General features: G+C 40.8%; 1 protein-coding gene across 6 annotated transcripts in view; it reads right to left on the bottom strand.

The window, feature by feature from the left end:
• Positions 1 to 21,235, bottom strand: part of drp2 (dystrophin related protein 2) — a 120,428-nt gene that overhangs the window by 57,951 nt on the left and 41,242 nt on the right. For 5 of the 6 annotated variants that reach the window (XR_016114171.1, XR_016114170.1, XM_088989748.1 and 2 more), the window contains exons 3-6: positions 14,234 to 14,390; positions 4,526 to 4,646; positions 1,590 to 1,701; positions 694 to 850 (exon numbers count right to left, since the gene is read on the bottom strand). Coding sequence is in view for 4 of the 6 variants with exons in the window: in XM_088989748.1 (XP_088845874.1) it covers positions 694 to 850; positions 1,590 to 1,701; positions 4,526 to 4,646; positions 14,234 to 14,390 (547 nt within the window). In the remaining 2 variants the exon portion in view is untranslated. The other variant, XM_088989749.1, reaches the window with a different exon arrangement.

Here is a 21,235-nt window from a genome sequence, read left to right as displayed (position 1 = left end):
ATCATGAATAAATTCAGGAATGTGAGTGGGATGAGTTACAGTGCAATTTCAAATCAATAAGCATGCAAGACCATGGCCAATATAACCAGCTGCCAAGTTGGCCAAAGTGTCCGAATCCTAATAATAAACTGTACGTCAATTAGGGATTCAAGATAGGAATGTGTATGTTGTTAGGTTCATTGTTTTTAGTTATCATACATTTGCTTACATTGATCATGCTTGCAATAAAAAAATCATACATGTAATTACACATTCACCTTTGTCATTCAACTAACTATACATTCGATGTTGGTGTGAAGTTATTCATGTGTGCTCTGAAGTTGTTGCTACTCATAAAGGATTGAAAGAGAGAAGTGAAGTCGAATGTTTCTCTTGGAACTCAGCTAATCTTCTGCAACTGGAAGCCAGAGTGCTTACGAGAAACTATTTACCAAGGCCAGTTACTGACGTTAATAAAAGGGAAGATTGTTTAGAATAGGTGAGAGCGCTATAATCTGTACTCTGTCCCGTCTATTCTCCTTGCAAGTAAAATCAACAAAGAGACATCTTCTCTCCTTTTTGTGTGGGTTTCAATTATTTTTGGATTTTTACTCTATCATATGTAGCAGGAGATAAAAACATGTGTGTGTGTGCGTGCGTGCGCATGTGCATGTGTGTGCGCGCACGTGTTTGTATATGTGTGTATTCATTTACCTTGGTGGCATCTATGTGGTCCTGCAGGGAGTCGATGAAGAGGTCTCCTACGGGCTCCCATGCGTCTCTCACACCTTCGGCCTGCTCAAGTGCCACCGCCAGTTCTTCCATCACCGCCTGGATCTGGAGGAGACGCTCTAAAGTCCTTTCCATATGTCTGGTGGGTTTTGAAAATCAATACAAATATAGTCGTTTCCATTGTACAATTTTGTTCATCGGCAGAGTTCAAATGGCTGCAGTGATTGATGTTGCTCCCATGTTGCAGAGAGAATATTTACCGATGAGTATGTGACGTTGCACTGTTTTTTTAATGCATATCATTACTGTCGCATCCATGCACATTTTCTTTGATTGATGTTATACATCAGGTGAAAGGATGTCGCTCAGAGTTGAAGCATGTATTCATGTTTTAAATGTGTTCAAAACACATTGCAGCGGTAAAAGTGTTTTTCAATGGTCTCTGAATTGTAAAATCTTGCTTGTCATTTTTTTTAACCAGATGTCTCACCGTTTCATCTTTACACATCAACACAGATAGATTGCTTTATTTTTGGATTTTATTTAGGACTCCAGTCATACCCTCGATTAATCATTAAAGGGTCGATATATATTTTTTATTGAATTATTGAGTTTTCAATATCTTTTTTTAATTCAACAAATAAGAAACTGCCGGGGTTTTCGTGATGATTAGGCTATATCAAAGATTAGCGACATTTCCTGCCACTGCTTTTTTTATGGCGTTCCTGATACTCACTTTGGATAACATTGTTGCTAAAAATGTCCCCTTCAGCGACATAAAACCAACATTTTAAGATCAAACAATTACATTTAGAAGTGAATATTTAACTTTTTATTATTTTTTTTAAATCACGATGATAAGAAAAATAAGGAGCGACCTGTGTCGGTCCACACAGCGCGCAGTCAGCTTCTCCCACAGGTCGCTCGCCACGTTAGCCTGCTTCCACACTGATCGGCTCACATTCAGAATCCGCCGACGAGGTGAGACCTCTGTGATTAAGGTAAAATGGGTAGATATAATCGCAAATGGATGATGTTGTCAAGATGAAAACACACTTTTTTTGTATTTTGCTGTTTTAGGATGAGATGCGGTATGATTAAGCTTCTAATAATAAAGTGTGTTTTCTTCATGCTGCAGGCAAAAAAAATGCATGTTTGATCTGAAATTTGTTTTACCAGTCCTAGCATCAACGAAATATAAACATTAAAAAGCAATCGGGGGAAAAAAGATGAAAAGGTGTTTGTCAAAACAGAAAGATCCCAGAAAATAACAAGGAAGGATTAGGAGGCAAGGTGAAAGCAAGAATTAAGGAAGAAAAAAAACCATGTAACTAAACTTTGTGATCTACGGCAGTCGCTGAGTCTTGACCCACTTTTGACAAAGTTACGAACACAGAAAATACTTTGTTGGGAAAAAAAATAATTTGAAACCCTGTTACTTTTTAACATAAGTAAAAACAAGTATGAACATCCATACATCCATTTTCTGTACCGCTTAATCCTCATTAGGGTCGCGGGGGGTGCTGGAGCCTATCTCAGCTGTCTTCGGGCACGAGGCGGGGGACACCCTGATGGTTGCCAGCCAATCGCAGGGCACACAAAGATGTACAACAGTCACTCTCACACTCACACCTAGGGACAATTTGGAGTGGTCATTCTGCCTGCCATGCATGTTTTTGGAGTGTGGGAGGAAACCGGAGGACCCGGAGAAAACCCACGCAGGCCCGGGGAGAATTCGAGTGACAATGACAAAAACCCTAGCACTGGAGTGGACACATTTTTGCACATGTCTGGCAGTGAATGAGTTAACCTATAAAATACACACCGATGACAGTCATGCGTTTCCTTCCACTTCGGGGTTAGAGAAGACCAGACTACCCCCATTTCGCCAAGCTCTCCCCTAGAATCCTAGAAAACCTCACCTTTCTCTATTAGAGAGCCCAGGAATCATGCAAAGGAAACTAATTTCAAATACATAATATCGAAATATTAGTAAATCGAAAAGCATTCAAAATGGCTGACGCGAGGATCACGTGATCATAACAAATGACGACACGCTGGCATCTCCGATATGACAGGATAGTATAAAATGTCAATCTGTTGTTTTTACGTTTTCTATTGAATACTATTAAATACCCAAATGTTGACAATTCATTTATAAATCTTATAACTTTTAGTGTCGTTTTAATCATTTTATATTTTGTATTATCAATCTTTATTACTGTGTCGGCGCACACGCTTTCTGCTGACCCAAATACACACTGCTTCCCACGCATGCGAGCCCGATTGCTGTGCGAGTAAGATGCTGTGTTTTGCTGGAGAAAATTGTCAGATGCGTTTGTTAAGAAACAGTTATTTTGTATCATCATTTTGTGTGATGCTGCTCCGGCAAATAAACATCCTACTTGTTCGATATTGTCACGTTCGGATTGACAGCTTGGGAAAGAGCCACGCCTCCCCGCTTCTACCACTTCCTTCATCAGGACAGCGTGTATGAAAACGGAACGCTGTCAACTTGTATTTCTACTTTGTATTACCCTGGACTTTCTATATCTTTGGTGCTCGGTCCGAGGCCCCCCACATCCTGTAATCCTTTCGGCATTGTTCCTTCTCTGCACCACCGTGGGCGAGTTAGTTTTCCCCATTGGCGTAGAATGCGGGTCGGGTTTCACATTGACCCCCCCCCCCCCCCCACCCACCCGTCGTTTTTGGTATTCTTTATTTTTGATTATTCCACTGGTCCTCTTTTTGGGACCAGCGCTCTGTGTTGTCTTTTAATAAACATCCTGCTCGGACCTCTGTCTCTCTCGCTTACTTGGGGATCCAAACATCCAATTTTGCTCCGAACAGTCGGCTGCTCTCTGCCTCATTCGGAACGTGACAGATCTAAACAAGAAGGACTATCTCAAGTCTTTTATTCTCCCAAATGCATAGCAAACACGCTGTGGAGTTCAACAGCGTTGCCGGTTGTCGCGGTGGCAGCCGTAGAATAAATTGTAAAAAAAAAAAAACGGTCTGGCGGCCGTGGTCGTAAGTACGCGTGGCCGTAACTCGCACCGGTCGTAAATTGGATGTTACCTGTACTTGTATCCGTAACCTTGCTCTTTCAGTTATGACACACAGCCCCCTGACAAAACGTTGGGTTGCCACAGTTGATCTACCAGTTCAAGGAGAGCATTGCGTGTCACCATTCTCAGCCCATGCAGTGATGCAGACACTGTGCCATTCCGCCTGTCAATCTCACGCTTCGTTCTGCCCACACTCTGCACATACTAAACAATACCCCAAGACACATGATATCTTCCACATAAAGGACAGATATTGCTAAATAATCCACTGAAACAGGAAACACTGTTGCAAACGCGTACTTTCTTGTATCGTCTTACAACTATGCAAACTATTTCAGTGTGCCCCACTAGTGACACTTGAAACTCCCACAAGCAACTTTTAAATGTTGTTCCCTGTTGTTCCCTGTTGTCGCTAAAAACAAATCCTTGTCATTGTTGGGGTTTTGCAAGAAGTTTTGCCTCATTTTGTTTTCTCAACACATCACTTAACAGTTTTAGAAATTACATTGTGTATCTTTTTCACCCTGGGTAAGTTTCCTTGGAATGCATAAGAGATGTCGTTGTACTAAGTTTATCCTGTCTACTTGATATCTAATTTAAAACAGATTCTTATCTTACAGAGAATAAGAATCTGCTTTAAATTGCATAAGAGATGTTCCAGGGGGTAATTTCATGTCAACTGCACCTTGATCAACAGCAGTGAATAGCATTTGTATACTACGTTTCTGGCTGTGATGAGAGGTGACCTTTGCTTTCTGACAGAGACTCCTCTGGTTCCTGGAAGGGATGCTGAGCCAGGAAGGACTGGGCGGACTCCAAAACTGAGTAGATGAATGGCCCTCGAGATTTGACATCCTCCATGAAAGCCTGGTGATATAATCGGAAGAGAAGGAAATGGCGATGAGCATGAATTAAAAAAAATATTCAAAGAAGCAACATCACAGAAAAATCAGCAACCACTTGACAGACATCTGAACAACTGAGAAGAAACAGTGAGTGCTGTGGTTATAAACGACCAAGTCTATAGATTTGCAGAGCCTTCAGACAAACGTGATGATAATCCTTCACAGTGAGGGGAAAGAAAACACTGGTGGGTTAGGCTTCCAATGATCTGTAATTCAAACAAGTTCACGTCAGCCATCTGTTAGGGTATTTACTCCCTGGGAGTCAATGAGAGTGATGTATTGCCACTGGGGAATGACCACCTGGGGAGAAAAAGCAAGCTATCTACAGTCCTTACAAGCACACTCGAATGCACCATTAAGCAAGCAAGGGGATTGAGGCGCATGCCCACTGATATCTGACAGGTAAAGGGCTGTGGATTATTTGATACTGGGCCAATATCTAGTAGAAAGAAGAGTTGTCACAGCTTTGATACCAAATAAATGAAGTGTACACTAGGGCAGAAATTCCTTGTGTGCTCCTATGATTGAATGAGTTTGGTCGTTTCACTCAAAGTGCAGTGGCGACAATGAATCTATTGAATATAAGATAAAGGGCTAGGCTTTTTTGATTGTTTGTTAAATCTAAAATCACAATACAAGACAAAAGAAAATGACATACAGCAACTGTCTAGGCACACGTAGAACAGGAATTGCTTGTTTTCAAGGAGTTGGAGCCTTATCAGACTGAAAGTCAAATTTACTATCAATAAAACATTGCAGAACAAATTTTCAAATGTGCAACATGAAATAAAAACACAAACTAGATGCTACAAACAACTCATATACATGGTTTAATATATACTTCCGCCTTGGTCAGAGTCACTCTGACCAAGGCGGAAGTATACGCCGAAACACGTCAGGTATTTGAACACCTACAATACATTGTAAGAAAATAATCTGTTTTAAATTAGACATCAAGTAGACAGGATGAACTTAATACAACTATCATATATGCATGGTATTGCAATGTCTTGGGCACATTTGAAATCCCCATATCTTCTTAACTATGAATGGTAGTAAGTAAGTAAGTAAGTAAGTAAGTAAGTAAGTAAGTAATGGTTGTGCTATTTTAAAGCTAATTACATCAGGTTTTTTGGAAGGCTATTGATTGTTTTTCTTGTCACATCCATTAATGGCATTCACTCAACTAGAAAAGGCATTTTGTCTATTTGAATTAGCAAAAACGAAATCAAGGACCGTTGATCAATTGACTATCGGCTTGATATGTGTCGTGTGACCAATGGATCTCACTTTGAACATCTTTGAACATTTTATATACACATTTAGATTAAAAGCTTTCTGAATTTACCAGAAGCATGTTTATATCCTTCATAGCTTTTGAGATAATAAATGTCAAAATGTGCCCAAGACTTTTGGAACACCCTGTAAGTCTGGATCAAAACTAACTAAATCATGTTTAGATCGAGGAAAGCTAGACACCAAAACAAACCTCCTTAACAAAGCTTTTTATTTTCAATAACAAAAGCACACAGTATGAATAGAAAACATTGGTCTATAAGAAACAGAGAAAACATAATACAAAAACAAAAATACCATGCAAAAGGCAAAGTTAAACTGGGAAAACCAACCAACTGTCAAGAATCCAATTCACACATAAAACAAAAACAAGGTCACAAAACGAGGATTGTACTAACAAATGCAGTGTACAAAGGAAACAAGAATAACTATATGACGAGAAAGAGACTTCTAGCAAACAATCACTTGAGCAAGGAGAGTGGCAACAAGGTAAAAAAAAATGACAAAATGAAGTCAGTTTGCCAGTCTTGAATACATGGCTAATCAAAACTGGCAGCAGGTGTGCACAACGAATGAAATGCCTTTGTGTGCCACCTGCTGGAGTCACCCAAGAACAGGATCATGACAATATATAGAATAATAAAAGAGAGACTACACCCTGGATGCCTTGCCTGTCAGTCAGAGGCTACGCAAAGAACCAGACAACCTTTGGCATTTTGCTTTGACACCATCACTGAGTGGGACTTGAAATCACGACCTCTACACCTTCAGTGACTTTCATTTTCCCTGCTGTTACTCAACTGTGAATCCCCCAAAATTTTTCTTCCACCTCTGACAAAATTAAAGCTTTTCAAGTGTCACATGTAGCCCTGGTATCATCTTTTCTCATGAGATAGAGCCAGTGTGCGTCTGCCTTGATACCATGTTCAAAAAGTTAAGACGCCAAATCATGCTTCTTCTTGGGCCTGATGTCATTACTCAGAATCGAAAAGTGGGATCGTCAGGAAAGCAAATAAATGATTTCTCAGGATCAAATTACTGGGAATTGGCTGTGTTAAAAAAAAAAGCGGCTTTAGATTGAAGTACAGAGCCATCACAGCCTGCCTGGAGCTGTGATGAAAGACAGCATGTACCCCATCTTAATAACTAATCTTTTCCAACTTCTGCCTTGGGTATTAGTTTCCTTCAAATACAGTCATGTTATTAAGGTAGTACTTTAATCTCTAAACTTTTGGTATCCAGAGAGAGCAAAATGTTTACAAGGACCCATTCATAACACGGCCACCAATCAAACACAACGCCTTCTGCAGTACACCACCTACGGCGTGTCTGCTCGGACCGTCACTAGGGGCTTCAGTTCCCATTCTTTATGAGCTGGTTGTAAATGGTCTGATCCTTGTTAAAAGCATCATTGTGCTCCAAACAACTTGCATAGCTCTCAATGAGGGATACAAGTTGAGACACCATTAACACACTAGAAAGATATCAGTATCAAGTTTTGAGCAGAGAGGTTACTTAAAGGGATCACAGAGATCGACTGGCGGGATCACATGGGATTACACTGCGGTTGCGCTTGTGCTTGAAACCCAGAGAAGAGCTCAGAAAGAGGTCTGAATCCTCTGGGGCAAGTCATACAGCTGTCCTGCTGGCACAAAAGAGTCAATTAAATGGCAAGGAAGGCAGCTGCGCTGGATCTCCACTCACGGCAATGCGGAGCAGAGCAGGAGCTGTGTGAGAAAACATACAGTTACAACTTCACAGCATGCCTGGAGCTATGATGAATGAGAGCCAGCATGTTCTCCATGTGAAATAATCTTTGTCGGCCTCGGCAATCCGGCGATTTCATTTCCTTCAAATAATGTCATCAAGGTGAACGGCATGTGTTGAAACGTCTTTTATGTAAGTCTTTAGTTCAGGAGTTCTTGAACATTGCAGTTACAAGGAGAGAATTTTATCCAAGGACGCCCTTGTATAGGCTTGTGAGTGGTGTTCGTGGAAGTGATGCCAGAGGACACAGTAAAATGGCATTTGGTTCTGAAATAAAATCTTGGAAATGCAACATCTAATGATGCTGGAATCGGCCGTCTGTTCAAAGGCGTGGCTCGGGTTTTATCTGAATGGACGTTTTTTTTTTTTTTTGCTTGAGCTTAACATTTGGATTGCTTTTCGTATAGCAGGTTTCATTTTCTGCAATGACAATGCTACAAATGACTGTCTTTGTTTTGGAGAATTTTGGTTTTATGCTATCAGTAGTTTATAGAATAGAACAAATATGTTCATCTTATTATTATTATTATTATTATTATTATTATTAGGCGCCGCGAGGGTGGCTGCCTTTCCAGCAGCTCCTGTATTTTGCTTTTCTACTTTCATTTCTTTCATAATTTTGCTGCTGTGAAATGTACATTTCTCCACTGCAAGACTAAGGCAAATCCAATCCAATCCAATCATTATTATTATTATTATTATTATTATTATTATTATTATTATTATTATTATTATTATTATTGGATTGGATTGGATATGCCTTTATTAGTCTCACAGTGGAGAAATTTACATTTCACAGCAGCAAAGTGATGAAAGGAATGAAAGTAGAAAAACAAAATACATGAGCTGCTGGAAAGGCAGCCACTCTCGGGGCGCCGTCTTGAAGTCAAAAGAACAAAAAAAAACCTAAATAACAAATAATATGACAGCATAGAGACAATATGACAAAACAAAGACACAGAGAGACATTCATTCTTCAGGACTTGCTGTATCCTCTTTGTGATGACATGAAGCAGTTCTAGATGAAAGAGGAGAGGATCAAAGCGTCTTTCCACCAGTGGATCAGGGCCATCATGGTGGAATGTGCACGTCGACTACAAGCTAAATGTTGAAAGCAAACACGCAGCTGTAGCATCCATTGACGAAAAGAGATTGTCTCACATCTCCTGTTCCACATAAATCTGCTTCAATTCCAAGCCGCAACAGTTCCACATACGCATCAGCGCTCTGCGCTGACGCTCCTTTCTTCTTATCGCGGGTTCCTCAAGCCATGCATCCATCCAGCCGCAGACTGTCCAACAGCACTGACCTTATTGCCATTATTATTGCCATTATTAGCATTATTATAATTAGCATTATTATTATTAGTCTTCTTTTCCTTTCGGCTTTTCCCTTCAGGGGTCGCCACAGCGAATCAATGTCCTCCATCTATCCCGGTCTTGTGCATCCTCTTCTCTCACACCAGCTACCTTCGTGTCCTCTTTAACCACATCCATAAACCTCCTCTTCGATCTTCCTCTCTGTCTCCTGCCTGGCAGTTAAAGACTCAGCATCCTTCTCCCGATATAGTCACTCTCTCTCTTCTGGACATATCCAAACCATCTCAGTATGGCATTATTATTAGCAGTACTACTGCTAATAATAAGTAGTAATAATCGTTTTAGTAATAGTATTCATACTAGTAGTGGTAGAAGTAGTATTATCTTAATTCAAATTAAGATCAAAACATGAGAAAAAGTTTTTTTTTCTTTGGCATTCAGAGCACTTCGCAGAAAGGTATCATTCATGCTGCTGAACTTTTGGAGCATTTAGTATCAATGCGCTTTGTACTATACAGTGGGGCCTCGGTTTACGAACACCTTGCCTGAGGAAAATTTTGGTTTGCGAATGTTAAATTTATGAAAATTAAACCTTGGATTAAGCACTTTTCGGGATACACACGGAGCGCCGCCCCACCACGGCTGGCGGAGTAATCTTCAGCGGAAGAACAAAATCACAAAGCACACGACCGAACAGCGCCCCAGCCGGCCTACCTTTCCAGACCCCTTTCTCTGAATGCACACGTCGATCGCCTCTAAGGAGTTTTTTTACAGATACTTTTGCTGTTATGGGACCGAAAAAGACCCCACCACAGGCTCGTGTTCAGCCGAAGAAGACACAAAATTACAGTCGAGGAGAAGAAAGAGATAATTGAGAAACACGAAAGAGGTGTGCGTTTGTCTGATTTAGCGGCTCGGTACTGATATGCTAAGTCCACCATTGCGACCATCCTTCGCAACAAAGCTTTACACAAATGCTTTATTTACTCGATGCTTTCACGTGACTAATGACACCGAACTTGTCACGTGCGAGTTGACAGCTGGGGCGGGGCCGCCGCTGCCGACCTCCGCCAGCTGCTGTCAATCCCCTAATCACCGACACTGGGACATTTAAACGAGTCGCTGTCACCAGTGCCGGATGATTACGACGCTTCGCGCCTCGCCAGTGTCTTGGACTTGCCAGCACAAGAGTTTGCTTCGCACGAGGTCATTGTTAGCCGTGATCGCGTAAGGTTGTTGCTTTCCGGGATCGCGAGCTTTTGCACCCCCGTGTGCCATTTTATTTTGCCTCGCTTGATAGGCTGGATGGATGGCCCTCGCCCGCCTACTCGCAGTACCCCTTTTTGGTTTCTTTTGTCGCGTTATTCCGGGTCCGTGGAATCATCAGACCCGCACCTTTTGTTGTATTAAATCTCTGCCAGCACCTACGGGACTCGAAATGGATGCAGATGACATCGAGGAGCTTGTTGCTGACCATAATGAGGTCCTAAACACAGAGGATTTGATTTGCTTTCAAGTAGACAAGCAGAATCGAGCCATTCAGGAGTTGTCATCTGAGGGCGAGGAGGAGGAGATGGCTGCAGCATCAAGTGAGAGCATCAAGGCAATGTTGGCTAAGTGGAATGATGTGCATGCTTTTATTGAACAGTTCCATCCAGAAAAGTCTGTGGCTATGATAATCATCAGCATGATGAATGATAATGCAAGGCCTTTCGTAAGACCTTACAAGTCAGAAAGCAACAGTTGTCAATTAAGAACCATCAACGACCATCACAAATGTAAATAAAGTGACTTTATTATACAGTGCAGTGTATTTCTTTCATTACAATACAATAGCACATTTATTATACATAGAATAAGGTATGTTGTGTGTAGTTTAAGGCTTATTTAGTTGAAAATTATATTTTATGGAGACCTGGGAACGGATTATTCTCATTTTAATGGTTTCCTATGGGAAATTAATTTGGGGATACACACTTTTCGCCTTACACACTCTGTCTGGGAACCAATTAAGTTTGTAAGCCAAGGCCCCGCTGTATTTCATAATGCAACTCATTTGAATGCAAAAAGCTAACTTGCCTTGACCAGTAATGCTGTTGAGGATCAAGTCTTTCCATGCTGGTCACCTACCGGCTTCAACACATTAAAAAAAAACCTACAAGATATTGTGCAGTCATGGGACGAGTTTCAATATCAGCCCAGAACCGAGCAAGTAAGATAAAAACCAGGTGGTGAGATTTCAACACAAAAGGATAAAAGAAATACAAGCATACAACGACCATCGCTGAGGAAAAATTTAAATAAAAGCCTCAAATTCGAGAGCTGTCGCTGCAGATAAGATTCCTTGCACAAATCTTGGAGACAAGCCTTCTCCCTTCATACGTACAAGCAACCCACCTCCCCCTTTATCTCATCCCTCGCCCCCTTCAAATGGTTTTAACTGCTCACCAATTTTATCCATTCTGTCTCTCTCTTTCCCTCTGTCCCTCTCTTACTTCCCCCCCCCCCCCCCCTCTCTGTCTCTCTCGCCTTGTTAAAACTTTAATACCAGCTAAATTTCACACTCTTAGGCTTCACATTTGGTTGGAGGAATATTAAGAGCTTTCAATTCAGATTAAAATGAATTATGCACAGTGTAGAACATTTCAGGGGCAGGAAACGACTTCATCTTAACATGTTGCTGGCATCGTATTTACACCTGTCTTTAAAGCCCCTCTCTGGGGTTTGGTGCGAAAAAAAATATGGATTTTCTCTTCCTTTTACGTGAGGTTAAGAAAGAGTCTGGCGCTCTATAAAGAGCTGCAAAATCATCCTCCTCCTGTTGCACACATTCTTACTCAGTATAACACTCCCTAACCCTAAATTTTTCTGGTCACCCTCAAGGACACATATCCCCTTACACACTCCTAAACCAAGACACAAGCATTTTTTTCATTTAGACAACCATTCATACCCACATGCAAAAAAATATTGGGATAAATGCACTCAATAAATGCCATTTCTTAATACACTTTAATTCTCCGTAACACTTTCTCAATTTGTTTGGTTGGAGGAAGCGTCACAGCAACAAGGCGTAGGGGAAGCTAAGACAGTGCGGATGTTAAATCTGGTTGCACTAACAATGGGACAACAAAGCAGCAAGGAGAGAAAAGAAATGAAAGATATGAAATGTTGGAAGAAAACAAGTGCTCCTGCAAAACGAACATTTTAAATAGTCACTTATAGGAAAGGTGGACAGACAACCAATAAAATTATTTAACGGTGTGGAGTTCCACCAGGGTCTGTTGCAATAACTTTGTCGTGAGTGTTTTAATTAATGTCAGGGATGTACACAATTCAGTGTTCATCTTAATTACTGTATTTCGTATTTTCGAGATGTACCACTATGATAGTTTTCCTTGTTATTTAGTGATCCAAAATCAGCTGATTCAACTTCAATCATTCACCTCCCAGACATCGACATCTTACCTTGCTCGCTCAAAGGATCCCTCCACTTAAACACATTTTTCATCCCAAAAGGTAATATCTTCCACAAATTTCACATCCACTTTCACATCCACTGAAACTAACCAAAGCCCGCCCAACACCATTAACATCATCAAACTGATTTCTCCCAGTTGTGTCAAAATCTGCGCTTTCCAAAACTAACCGTTTTTACCCACTCTCGTCAACATTTCTAACGTTTACACCTCTACTCAGTTTCAGGTTATGAGCCTGTCACTCGACAACACCCGATCATTTAACGCTCACATAAATAACATCACACGGTTCGCATCCTCCCTCCATCTCCATTATATTAATCGCCTATGCCCATCCCTCACGCCCCGTTCTACTAACATCGCTGTTCACAGGAATTTCCTTCTTTTTAGTCTCCCTCATAAATCCCTTCATAAACTCCAAGTGGTCCATAAATCAGCTTCGGGAATCATTATAAAAACCACAATCCTTTCATCAAATCAACCAATTTTTAGGACAGATCAACTGACTACTGGGTACTTTAGAATATATTTCAAAATCCTCATTCTCACTTTCAAGGCTATCTCACCCGACCAAATCTGTCAGACATTATACAGATTGCCACCATGACTCGCACCCTTCACCCTTTTTCGTCATCACTGAGGATTATATAGATTGCATTTGTATTCCAATGGCAGTCACGATCAGCTCCGCATTAAGACACACAGTAATGTTAGCTGTTCCTCACTGAGGATAAAGTATATATACTGTACTTATGGCTATTGTTATTTTAATCTGTCTTCATGTGCTGCAAGTGTTGAAGGTGAAAAAAAGCCAAAGGTAAAAAGAAAACGTTTTGACAACTATTATCTCAAACAAGTTGAGTCAGGTCATTATCGCAATGCATCACAGTCTGAAAGAAAAATGACATTTAAAAGTAGATTGATCATTTTTTTCCATTGTTGGGCAAGGCCATCAAGTCAAACACCATTTCACAATTCAGACTTTATCCTGTGATGTACTTTTTCGTTTGGTGAAAAGTGCTACTTCAAAAAGCTACTTTAAAAAGACTTAATCTCGCCACTTCTGCAACTGGAAAACCAAGATGTCCTTGCGATATGTCAAATCTTTTAATGTTATCAAATTGTAAGTATGATCCGCCGGCCGCCGGACAATAAACACCCTCAAATCCTACGATAACAGTAGCTGAGAGGGTATTCAATCTTGAAACTCCGACTCATGATAATCATGACTCACCCCTTGATGCTACACTGCAAAAAAAAACATTAAAAAGATAATAATACTGATTTTTTTTGCCCCTGCTGGGCCATCCATATTATACTGCAACTAATTTACCATCGACAATGCAGATAGATATAAATGGCAGAGCAATCACACGCATCACACAGATCGGAGCATATGACCCTGGGAACACCCTAAATCTATTTTCACACGAAGGAAACAGATAGAGAGCTTAAAAGTGGAAAGGGGCACTCAGCAGTACTTTTCTTCAATGCTGCACTTCCATTAAGCCGTACCGCCCCCCGAAACTGTGGTGGGGTCTTTTTCGGTCCCATAACAGCAATACATCTCTCTGTATTTATGTGTAAATCTGTCACACTTGTGGTCATTAATCTCCTTGAGGGACAACAGACACTCAAGTCAATGGGTTCTGGGCACCATTTGAAAACATATTGGGCTTCACCACTACCTGGTGGAATTCTCTTTGGTGCTGCACGGCCCCCACGTCGCCTCCTATGGGTAGGTGCTCCGATAGCTCCTCGTCCTTCGCTGTCAGCCATTCGATGATCTCCTGCAGGGAGACCTGCAGCTTCCCACTGTTGTCCGAGATGGCCTCTATACGCACCCTGCAGACACATACACACAAGCATAAAAATTGGTGAGATGAAGAAATCAGCCAATAATGTGGTGTGACCACATCAATAAATGTTATTAGATTAGATTAAATTAGCCTTTATGAGAAGAAGTGGAGACATTTACATTTCACAGCAGCAAAGTTATGAAAGGAAAGGAAAGAAAGAAGTAGAAAAACAAAACACAGAGCTGCTGTAAAGGCAGCATCTCTCGCAGCGCCATCTTGAAGTTAAAAAAAAAAACTAATTACAAAAAATGTGAGACAATACAAAAGACACAGACAGTCATTCAATTTTAAGCATGTTCTGCACCCTCTTTGTTGTATGAAGCAGTTCTAGATGAAAGAGGAGAGGATCAAAGCGTCCTTTACACCAATGAATCAGGGACGTCAACGGTCATTTATTTATTTATTTTATTAATTTATTTTTGTCAGGCTGTGGGGGTACGTCCATGAAGAGCGTACGAAATGGTTGACCACACTTAAAGGACAACCGACACCACTTTTTTGTTTCCTAACTGACATCAGAAAAACGTTTTATAGCATATAAAATACCCAACACACACAGGATGATATTTTTAGTCAAATGCAAAACAGCAGTAAAATGACTTAGTGTCCCAAAACTACTTCAAAATGACCTCAGAAAGTTTCAATTTCAGAAGGTCCCACCCCCTTGTTCGCGACGTCACGCCAGGACGTCTTGCCTTGCTCGAGAATCAAAACAATGGCTTCAGATTTGGAGAAGATCCTTGTTACTCATCCAGTTATGAATATGATTCAAATAGTTCTGAAGAGGAAAGCATAAATGTTTGCAATCGATTAAAGAAGTCCTTCCATCTCATTTTAAGGCGTTTCAACTCCAATGTAGCGCCCAGAAAATGCACAAGATGGCACCCCAGCTCCGTTGGAAATGAGCTCATTTGTCCGCTGGTAATTCGTATCAACTAGGATCAAATACTAGTCTTGGTGCAACACACAACGATTCACCATGGCGTTATTTATGTTTTTTCCTTTTAATTTCGCCATCAACACGAAGTTTTCAGACCAAACAAAGTACCCAAAATGCATTGTGTGTCGCTTTCTTTCTCACGTCGGACATCGTCATCAACTCGAAAACAAGACTTCCTGAATATTCAGAGCGAGTTTTAAAACGTAAAATATAGCTATATGCCGTGGAATCTTTGTAAAATACGCTCAGTAGAAGTCATTTGAAGTGATTTTACAAATTATGTTACACAACTTGACCATAGGCGTCGGTTATCCTTTAAGTCATACTTTGTGTCACTGATTGGTTGTTGTCTTTCGGTGGTGGTGGTGCTAATAAACTCTACAGTACTTGAGAAGGAAAGTCAAAGTTGAGTCAAAATTATTTGAATCACTAAAAATCTACTCTATGGGGAGTATGCTGCACGCACATAGAATAAACTGGCGACAGAGGAAAAAGGATGCAAGCGCAAAATGCAACTTTTTTGCATACATTTTCTTTACTATTTAGATTATTAAATGACTGTTCTATTACAAATACAGATTATTATTATTATTTAAGTGAATTTACCCATTGTGGGAAGAATAAAAAAAGGCTTCTTCATTTTTATTTTCTTACTACAAGATACCTATAGCGAATAAAGACAATACATGTAGAATCACAAATGAAGCTGTGGGGTAATCACAGCGTGTTGTGGATAAATAATTCATTCAAACGTAAGTAATTCATTAGCTGAGCTGACACTTTGTTGTTGTTCCCAGCAAAACATAAACTAGATAACAGTTCTTTTTGTAATTAGTATTATTATCTTGAATTACACTACAGAGGATAAGCACCATAGAAAATGGATGGATGGATGAATATTTAATTACCGCCAACCAGCATGACCTATCAGTGAGCAAAGTGTTGCTTTTACGCTGCAGCTGCCATTAGAGGGGCATTAAAGACACATTAGTGGCATGTATAAAAAAATCCTTGCATTACAATTACATACCAGTAGCTAGCACTTGAGCATTATCACTACCTCACATCCCAATCACCAGCACTATCATCATAATGAGCCGGAATGGAAGTGTCTAAAAAAGCAGAAATTACTCTTTAGTATTCATAACATAGCACCACACAGTAATGTCACAAATGTATATAAGGCATATGTGTCGCCAGATCAGTGTCAGGGGTCCACAAAGAGGTTTTCTCCACACGTGCCATTAGCACGGGTTCATCAGCGGATTCACTTCAGTTCACATTAGCGAGTAGAAAAATGGGAGTGTAAGGCAATTTTCTGCAAACTGAATTTGGCACACACATGAGAGCACACACGAGAGACGCGGAATTACATCAAGGATGCCAGACAGCTGTTGTATAAACAATACTTATGTATGTACAATTTATAAATCCTGCAATGGAAATCTGTGTATAATTTGTATACCCTATAATACATACTAAGAGTTGAACAACGTTTTCTGCAGTCGATTATAACGTTGTGAAAGTCAATGGTGACATTCATATTATTTTCGGCATAGAGTAGCACCACAGACCAGTTTCGTGGAAAAACAACCTGATACGCACGTTAAATAACTCTGACTTAACTCCTACTCTTGCATCCCTTCTCTGGCTCCCTATACATTTTAGAGTTATTTTCAATTATTTGTTCTCAAATTTTTAAATGGCCTCGCTCCTTCTTACCTCTCCAAGCTCATCCACCTGTACACACCTTCCCGGTAGGCTCAGGTCTGCTGATCAGACATAATTAGATGTGCCAAAAACTAAACAGGGGCTCAGAGGGGATCCAGCCTTTTCCGTTGCTGGTCCCACTGAACATTCGGCAATCCCCCCTCACTGCCCATTGACAACTCGTCTCAAAACTCACTTGTACTCTTTGGCTTTTGACTGAGCATGATTCAGACTTGATCTTAGTTTTACGTCCTAGTGCTTTATACTATCTTTGTGACTGCTTTATTTCCTGTACGGGATAGCTGTCCATTTTAAACGCTTTGTTTTGAAAGCATTCGGCAGGTGTCTTTTGACTTGCAAACAAACTTTTAATAGCCCTTTTAATCACAGATGCAATTGAGATGGAGGGAAACTCCTATTTTACGACTACTGTCCGACACAAAACAATTCAGCAGTCCGACTTTACACACGGCCTGAGCAAAAAGTTTCAGAGTCATACACAAGAAAAAGCCTCTTCCACGGCTGTCCCTGAATAAGTTCATCCATCAGCAGATAATAAGTTCATCCATCAGCAGATAACCTTACATCAAAATAATTCAACCCTCACAACAGATACCCCCCCGCACGAACTTTCACAAGCTAATACAAAAATGTGCACAGCAACACACACACAGGCACACGCACACACACACACACACACCCTAGACCCAGACGCACACGCACAGCGAAAGAACTACAGTAATAGCACATTTGTCCATCACTGGGGTTCCATTATACCATCCCCGAGAGTCACAAATAAATAACATAGTGAGTCTGTGTTGGGATGAAAAAAGTATCACATAGGAAGAGTTATGAGCATTAGTTCGATATTGCACGAGTGCACTTAATTATACATTCACCAGTAGGCTCTCCGTCTTGAGAATTTATACAGCTAGTGCACAAATAGAATTACGAGGGGACATTAACATTAGTGCACCCAATTCAGTTTACTAGTGCATTATTTGAACTAGGGTGCTCACATTCATATATTTTCGTTTCATGATTCATGCACAGTCTTTCATTACTGATAATTCATTCATTTATTTTACTGTTTTCCGTTTATATATAATGTGTGTTTGTGTGGAGTGAATATCTTGTCGCTGGTTATCGAGTAATAAACCCCAGGTAAGTCCTCGGCAACAAAACGCTGTTATCTCGGAAGTAAACTGCCATTTTGGCCATTATGTGGAAAATTATTCTGCTGCTTTCAAGATAAGTATAAATATTATTGGGAAAGGGGGCCAGTGCCGATAGTCTGCACAGAGTAGTTTGCTGTGGATGATTGTAGATGGCCAGTGTACGAGAATTGACGTAATTTGAGGGCAGCTGGCTGCATTTATTTAAAACGGAAGAGCACCCAGGATACAAAATAATTAATTAGGAGGGAAGATATTCTAATAAAAGGAACTCACCTGCGTAAACATGTTTTTTTGTACTAATATACAACCAGGTCTGGATGACCCTCTCTATTTTGGAACAATTCATTCCACAATAAATTGGTCTCATTTTGGGGTCATTGACTTCAAACCACGTTTCATGTTTTGCCTCGGTCCCAATGTGAAATAATGGTAGAGGTTGCATCTGGTTGGTGGAGTGGGTATAGTCCAACATGATGGTTTTCTGAGACTGAATTCAGATAATAGATTATGTTTGTTCTTGTATTCGTGTGTGTGTATGTGCGTGTGTGTGTGTGTGTGTGTGTGTGTGTGTGTGTGTGTGTGTGTGTGTGTGTGTGTGTGTGTGTGTGTGTGCGTGTGTGTGTGTGTGTCTGTGTGAGTCCGTGTTATGCATTAATACAAAGCACATATTGTAAATATCCTGTATCAGGCATTTTTTATAATAACAAATAACAGACACATGCATACATGGTGTCTTTAAATACACACAATGACCATTGTGATTGTTGGACCTTGCCGGGGGTTTGTACCCCACTCAATGCCATTCTAACTCTTCATTTTCTGTGACACAGCAACAAAGTAAATAGCATGAAATGTGTTATCACAAAGGCGCCGATGTGTTTATCATTCAACACACCGACGGGGCATTGTTTCTCATTTGCGGTGCCTCTTTGGCCATCTGCCGATTTTATATCCCATCGTTTCCCTTCATTTTAGCTGCTTTTCAATCTTCACTAGCTCTAGGGGACATGTATCTACTTAAAGGGGCAAATCATATTGCTGCAGCTGGGCACTGAAGAGAAATCATCACCAAGAAACACCCCCACTACACCCCTCCCCTCCCAACACTACAGTGAATGGCCTCCTGGCTGTAAAAAGGCAGCAGCGTTAACAGTCATTGAAATGAGCATGTGACTGTTTGATGTGTAAATTATCTCCCCTCAACAAACACACTCATTCAGATGTCATTAACATGCAGGGTAATCCAATCAGGAGTCTACGGCTCCAGCAACCACTTAGTTAGATCACCACTAGTGCATTTACAAATAATTGTTTTTCTCGTTCTATTAGGGAGCGTAGAATAAATCAAAAAGTACAGGAAACGCTTGCAATATCGTGATTCATTTTGTACACCTTTGCTATAACGTTACATGATTGTTTGCTGTGGGTTTTGAAAGTCCAATATGATACTAGCAAAACAAAATGTCGAATGTCGGTAACAGCAGTTATCTCTCAGTAAATGAGTCACTATTTCTTTGCTCTTCTCTGTATGGTTAGGTAAGATCAAACCTGAAACAAAATTATGTTAGCGTGCTAAGATTGCTTGTTAGTTATCAGCTACCGTAGCAAATCTATCTTGTATATTTCACCAAGTGTAGAGAATGGTTGTTTGCATAAATGTGCCCTGCGATTGGTTGCCACCAAGTGCCCGAAGACAGCCGGGATAGACTAGAGCACAAACTTGTACTTGTGTTGTGAATGGACATATCCACTACAATAAATTGGGTTTCACTGTTTTAAGTTCCATATGGCAAACTGCAAGATGACAATATTCCAATTATAGTTTGATAAGTCAAACCAACAAATGACAAGACAATGGGAGGGATGACTTCCCGTGTTTATCACTAAACACGCAGCAACATTTGCAACATCTTGGAAAGCTACCAAAAGGGAAGACATGATTACATCAGTTTGATATTGCCGTAACGAAAGATCCCGGACCTTTTCATTTCCGGGAATAGCAACGTGCAAAGGATCCAGCAGAGATAAAACCACAAACCCGGCTCGCGGTGACACATCACTGTCACTAGCTGCTCTTTTTTCTCCCTTCCTCTCTCTCTCTCTCTCTCTCTCTCTCTCTCTCTCTCTCTCTCTCTCTCTCTCTCTCTCTCTCTCTCTCTCTCTCTCTCTCTCTCTCTCTCTCTCTCTCTCTCTCTCTCTCTCTCTCTCTCTCTCTCTCTCTCTCTCTCTCTCTCTCTCTCTCTCTCTTCCTCTCCCTCCCTTCCTTCCTTTCTTTCTTACTTTTCACAACTGGAAATGTCAAATATGTCGTGACTTGGGCAACCTTTGACTGCAGTTTAACGTGGCACAGTTGCATGCCACCCGCATATTTGCTTGAGAGTTCCCATCCAAAAGTAAATAACATTGTCAAATAGAAATTCAACTCCCCGATGAATCCGAGAGATTACAGTGTGAAGTTTAGCATTCGCCGCTTCCATGATTAATTAATGCGTGGGAGACTGAAGCGGAGTTTGGGCTGTTTTAGGAGAGAAGCTCGCTGCTGTGTTGCCTCAGGGCCGAAGGAAGCTTTGAGCACAGCCTTTTCCATTCAGCTCTTCTCTTGCGCTCCCCACTCACTGTTTCTACTTTTTACACAACTGAACACGAATTTGTGAAACATGGCAAAAAGTGCCCAGGAGTCACACGGCCCAGGCTGTGCTAACAATGCAGCCCAATATTAATTGGAAAGTTAGCAAGAAGAAGGTAATATAACATTATTTATTGAGGTTGTTTGGTTTTACTTCCTGATGTGTGATAGAAGGGTTTCAGCTAGGATGAAAGGAAAAGTGTATAAAACAGTGGTGAGACCAGCCATGATGTTTGGACTGGAGACAGTGCCACTGAAGAAAAGACAGGAAGCAGAGCTGGAGGTAGCAGAGCTGAAGATGTTGAGGTTTTCTTTGGGAGTGACCAGGTTGGATAGGATCAGGAATGAGTCCATTAGAGGGACAGCTCATATTAGAG

Source organism: Hippocampus bargibanti, linkage group LG02, assembly GCF_051943395.1.
Source record: "Hippocampus bargibanti isolate YZ-2025 linkage group LG02, ASM5194339v1, whole genome shotgun sequence".
In the NCBI taxonomy this organism is placed as follows: Eukaryota; Metazoa; Chordata; class Actinopteri; order Syngnathiformes; family Syngnathidae; genus Hippocampus; species Hippocampus bargibanti.
The sequence above is the reverse complement of the archived record's forward strand: the minus strand, read 5'-3'. Positions and strand labels throughout refer to the sequence as shown.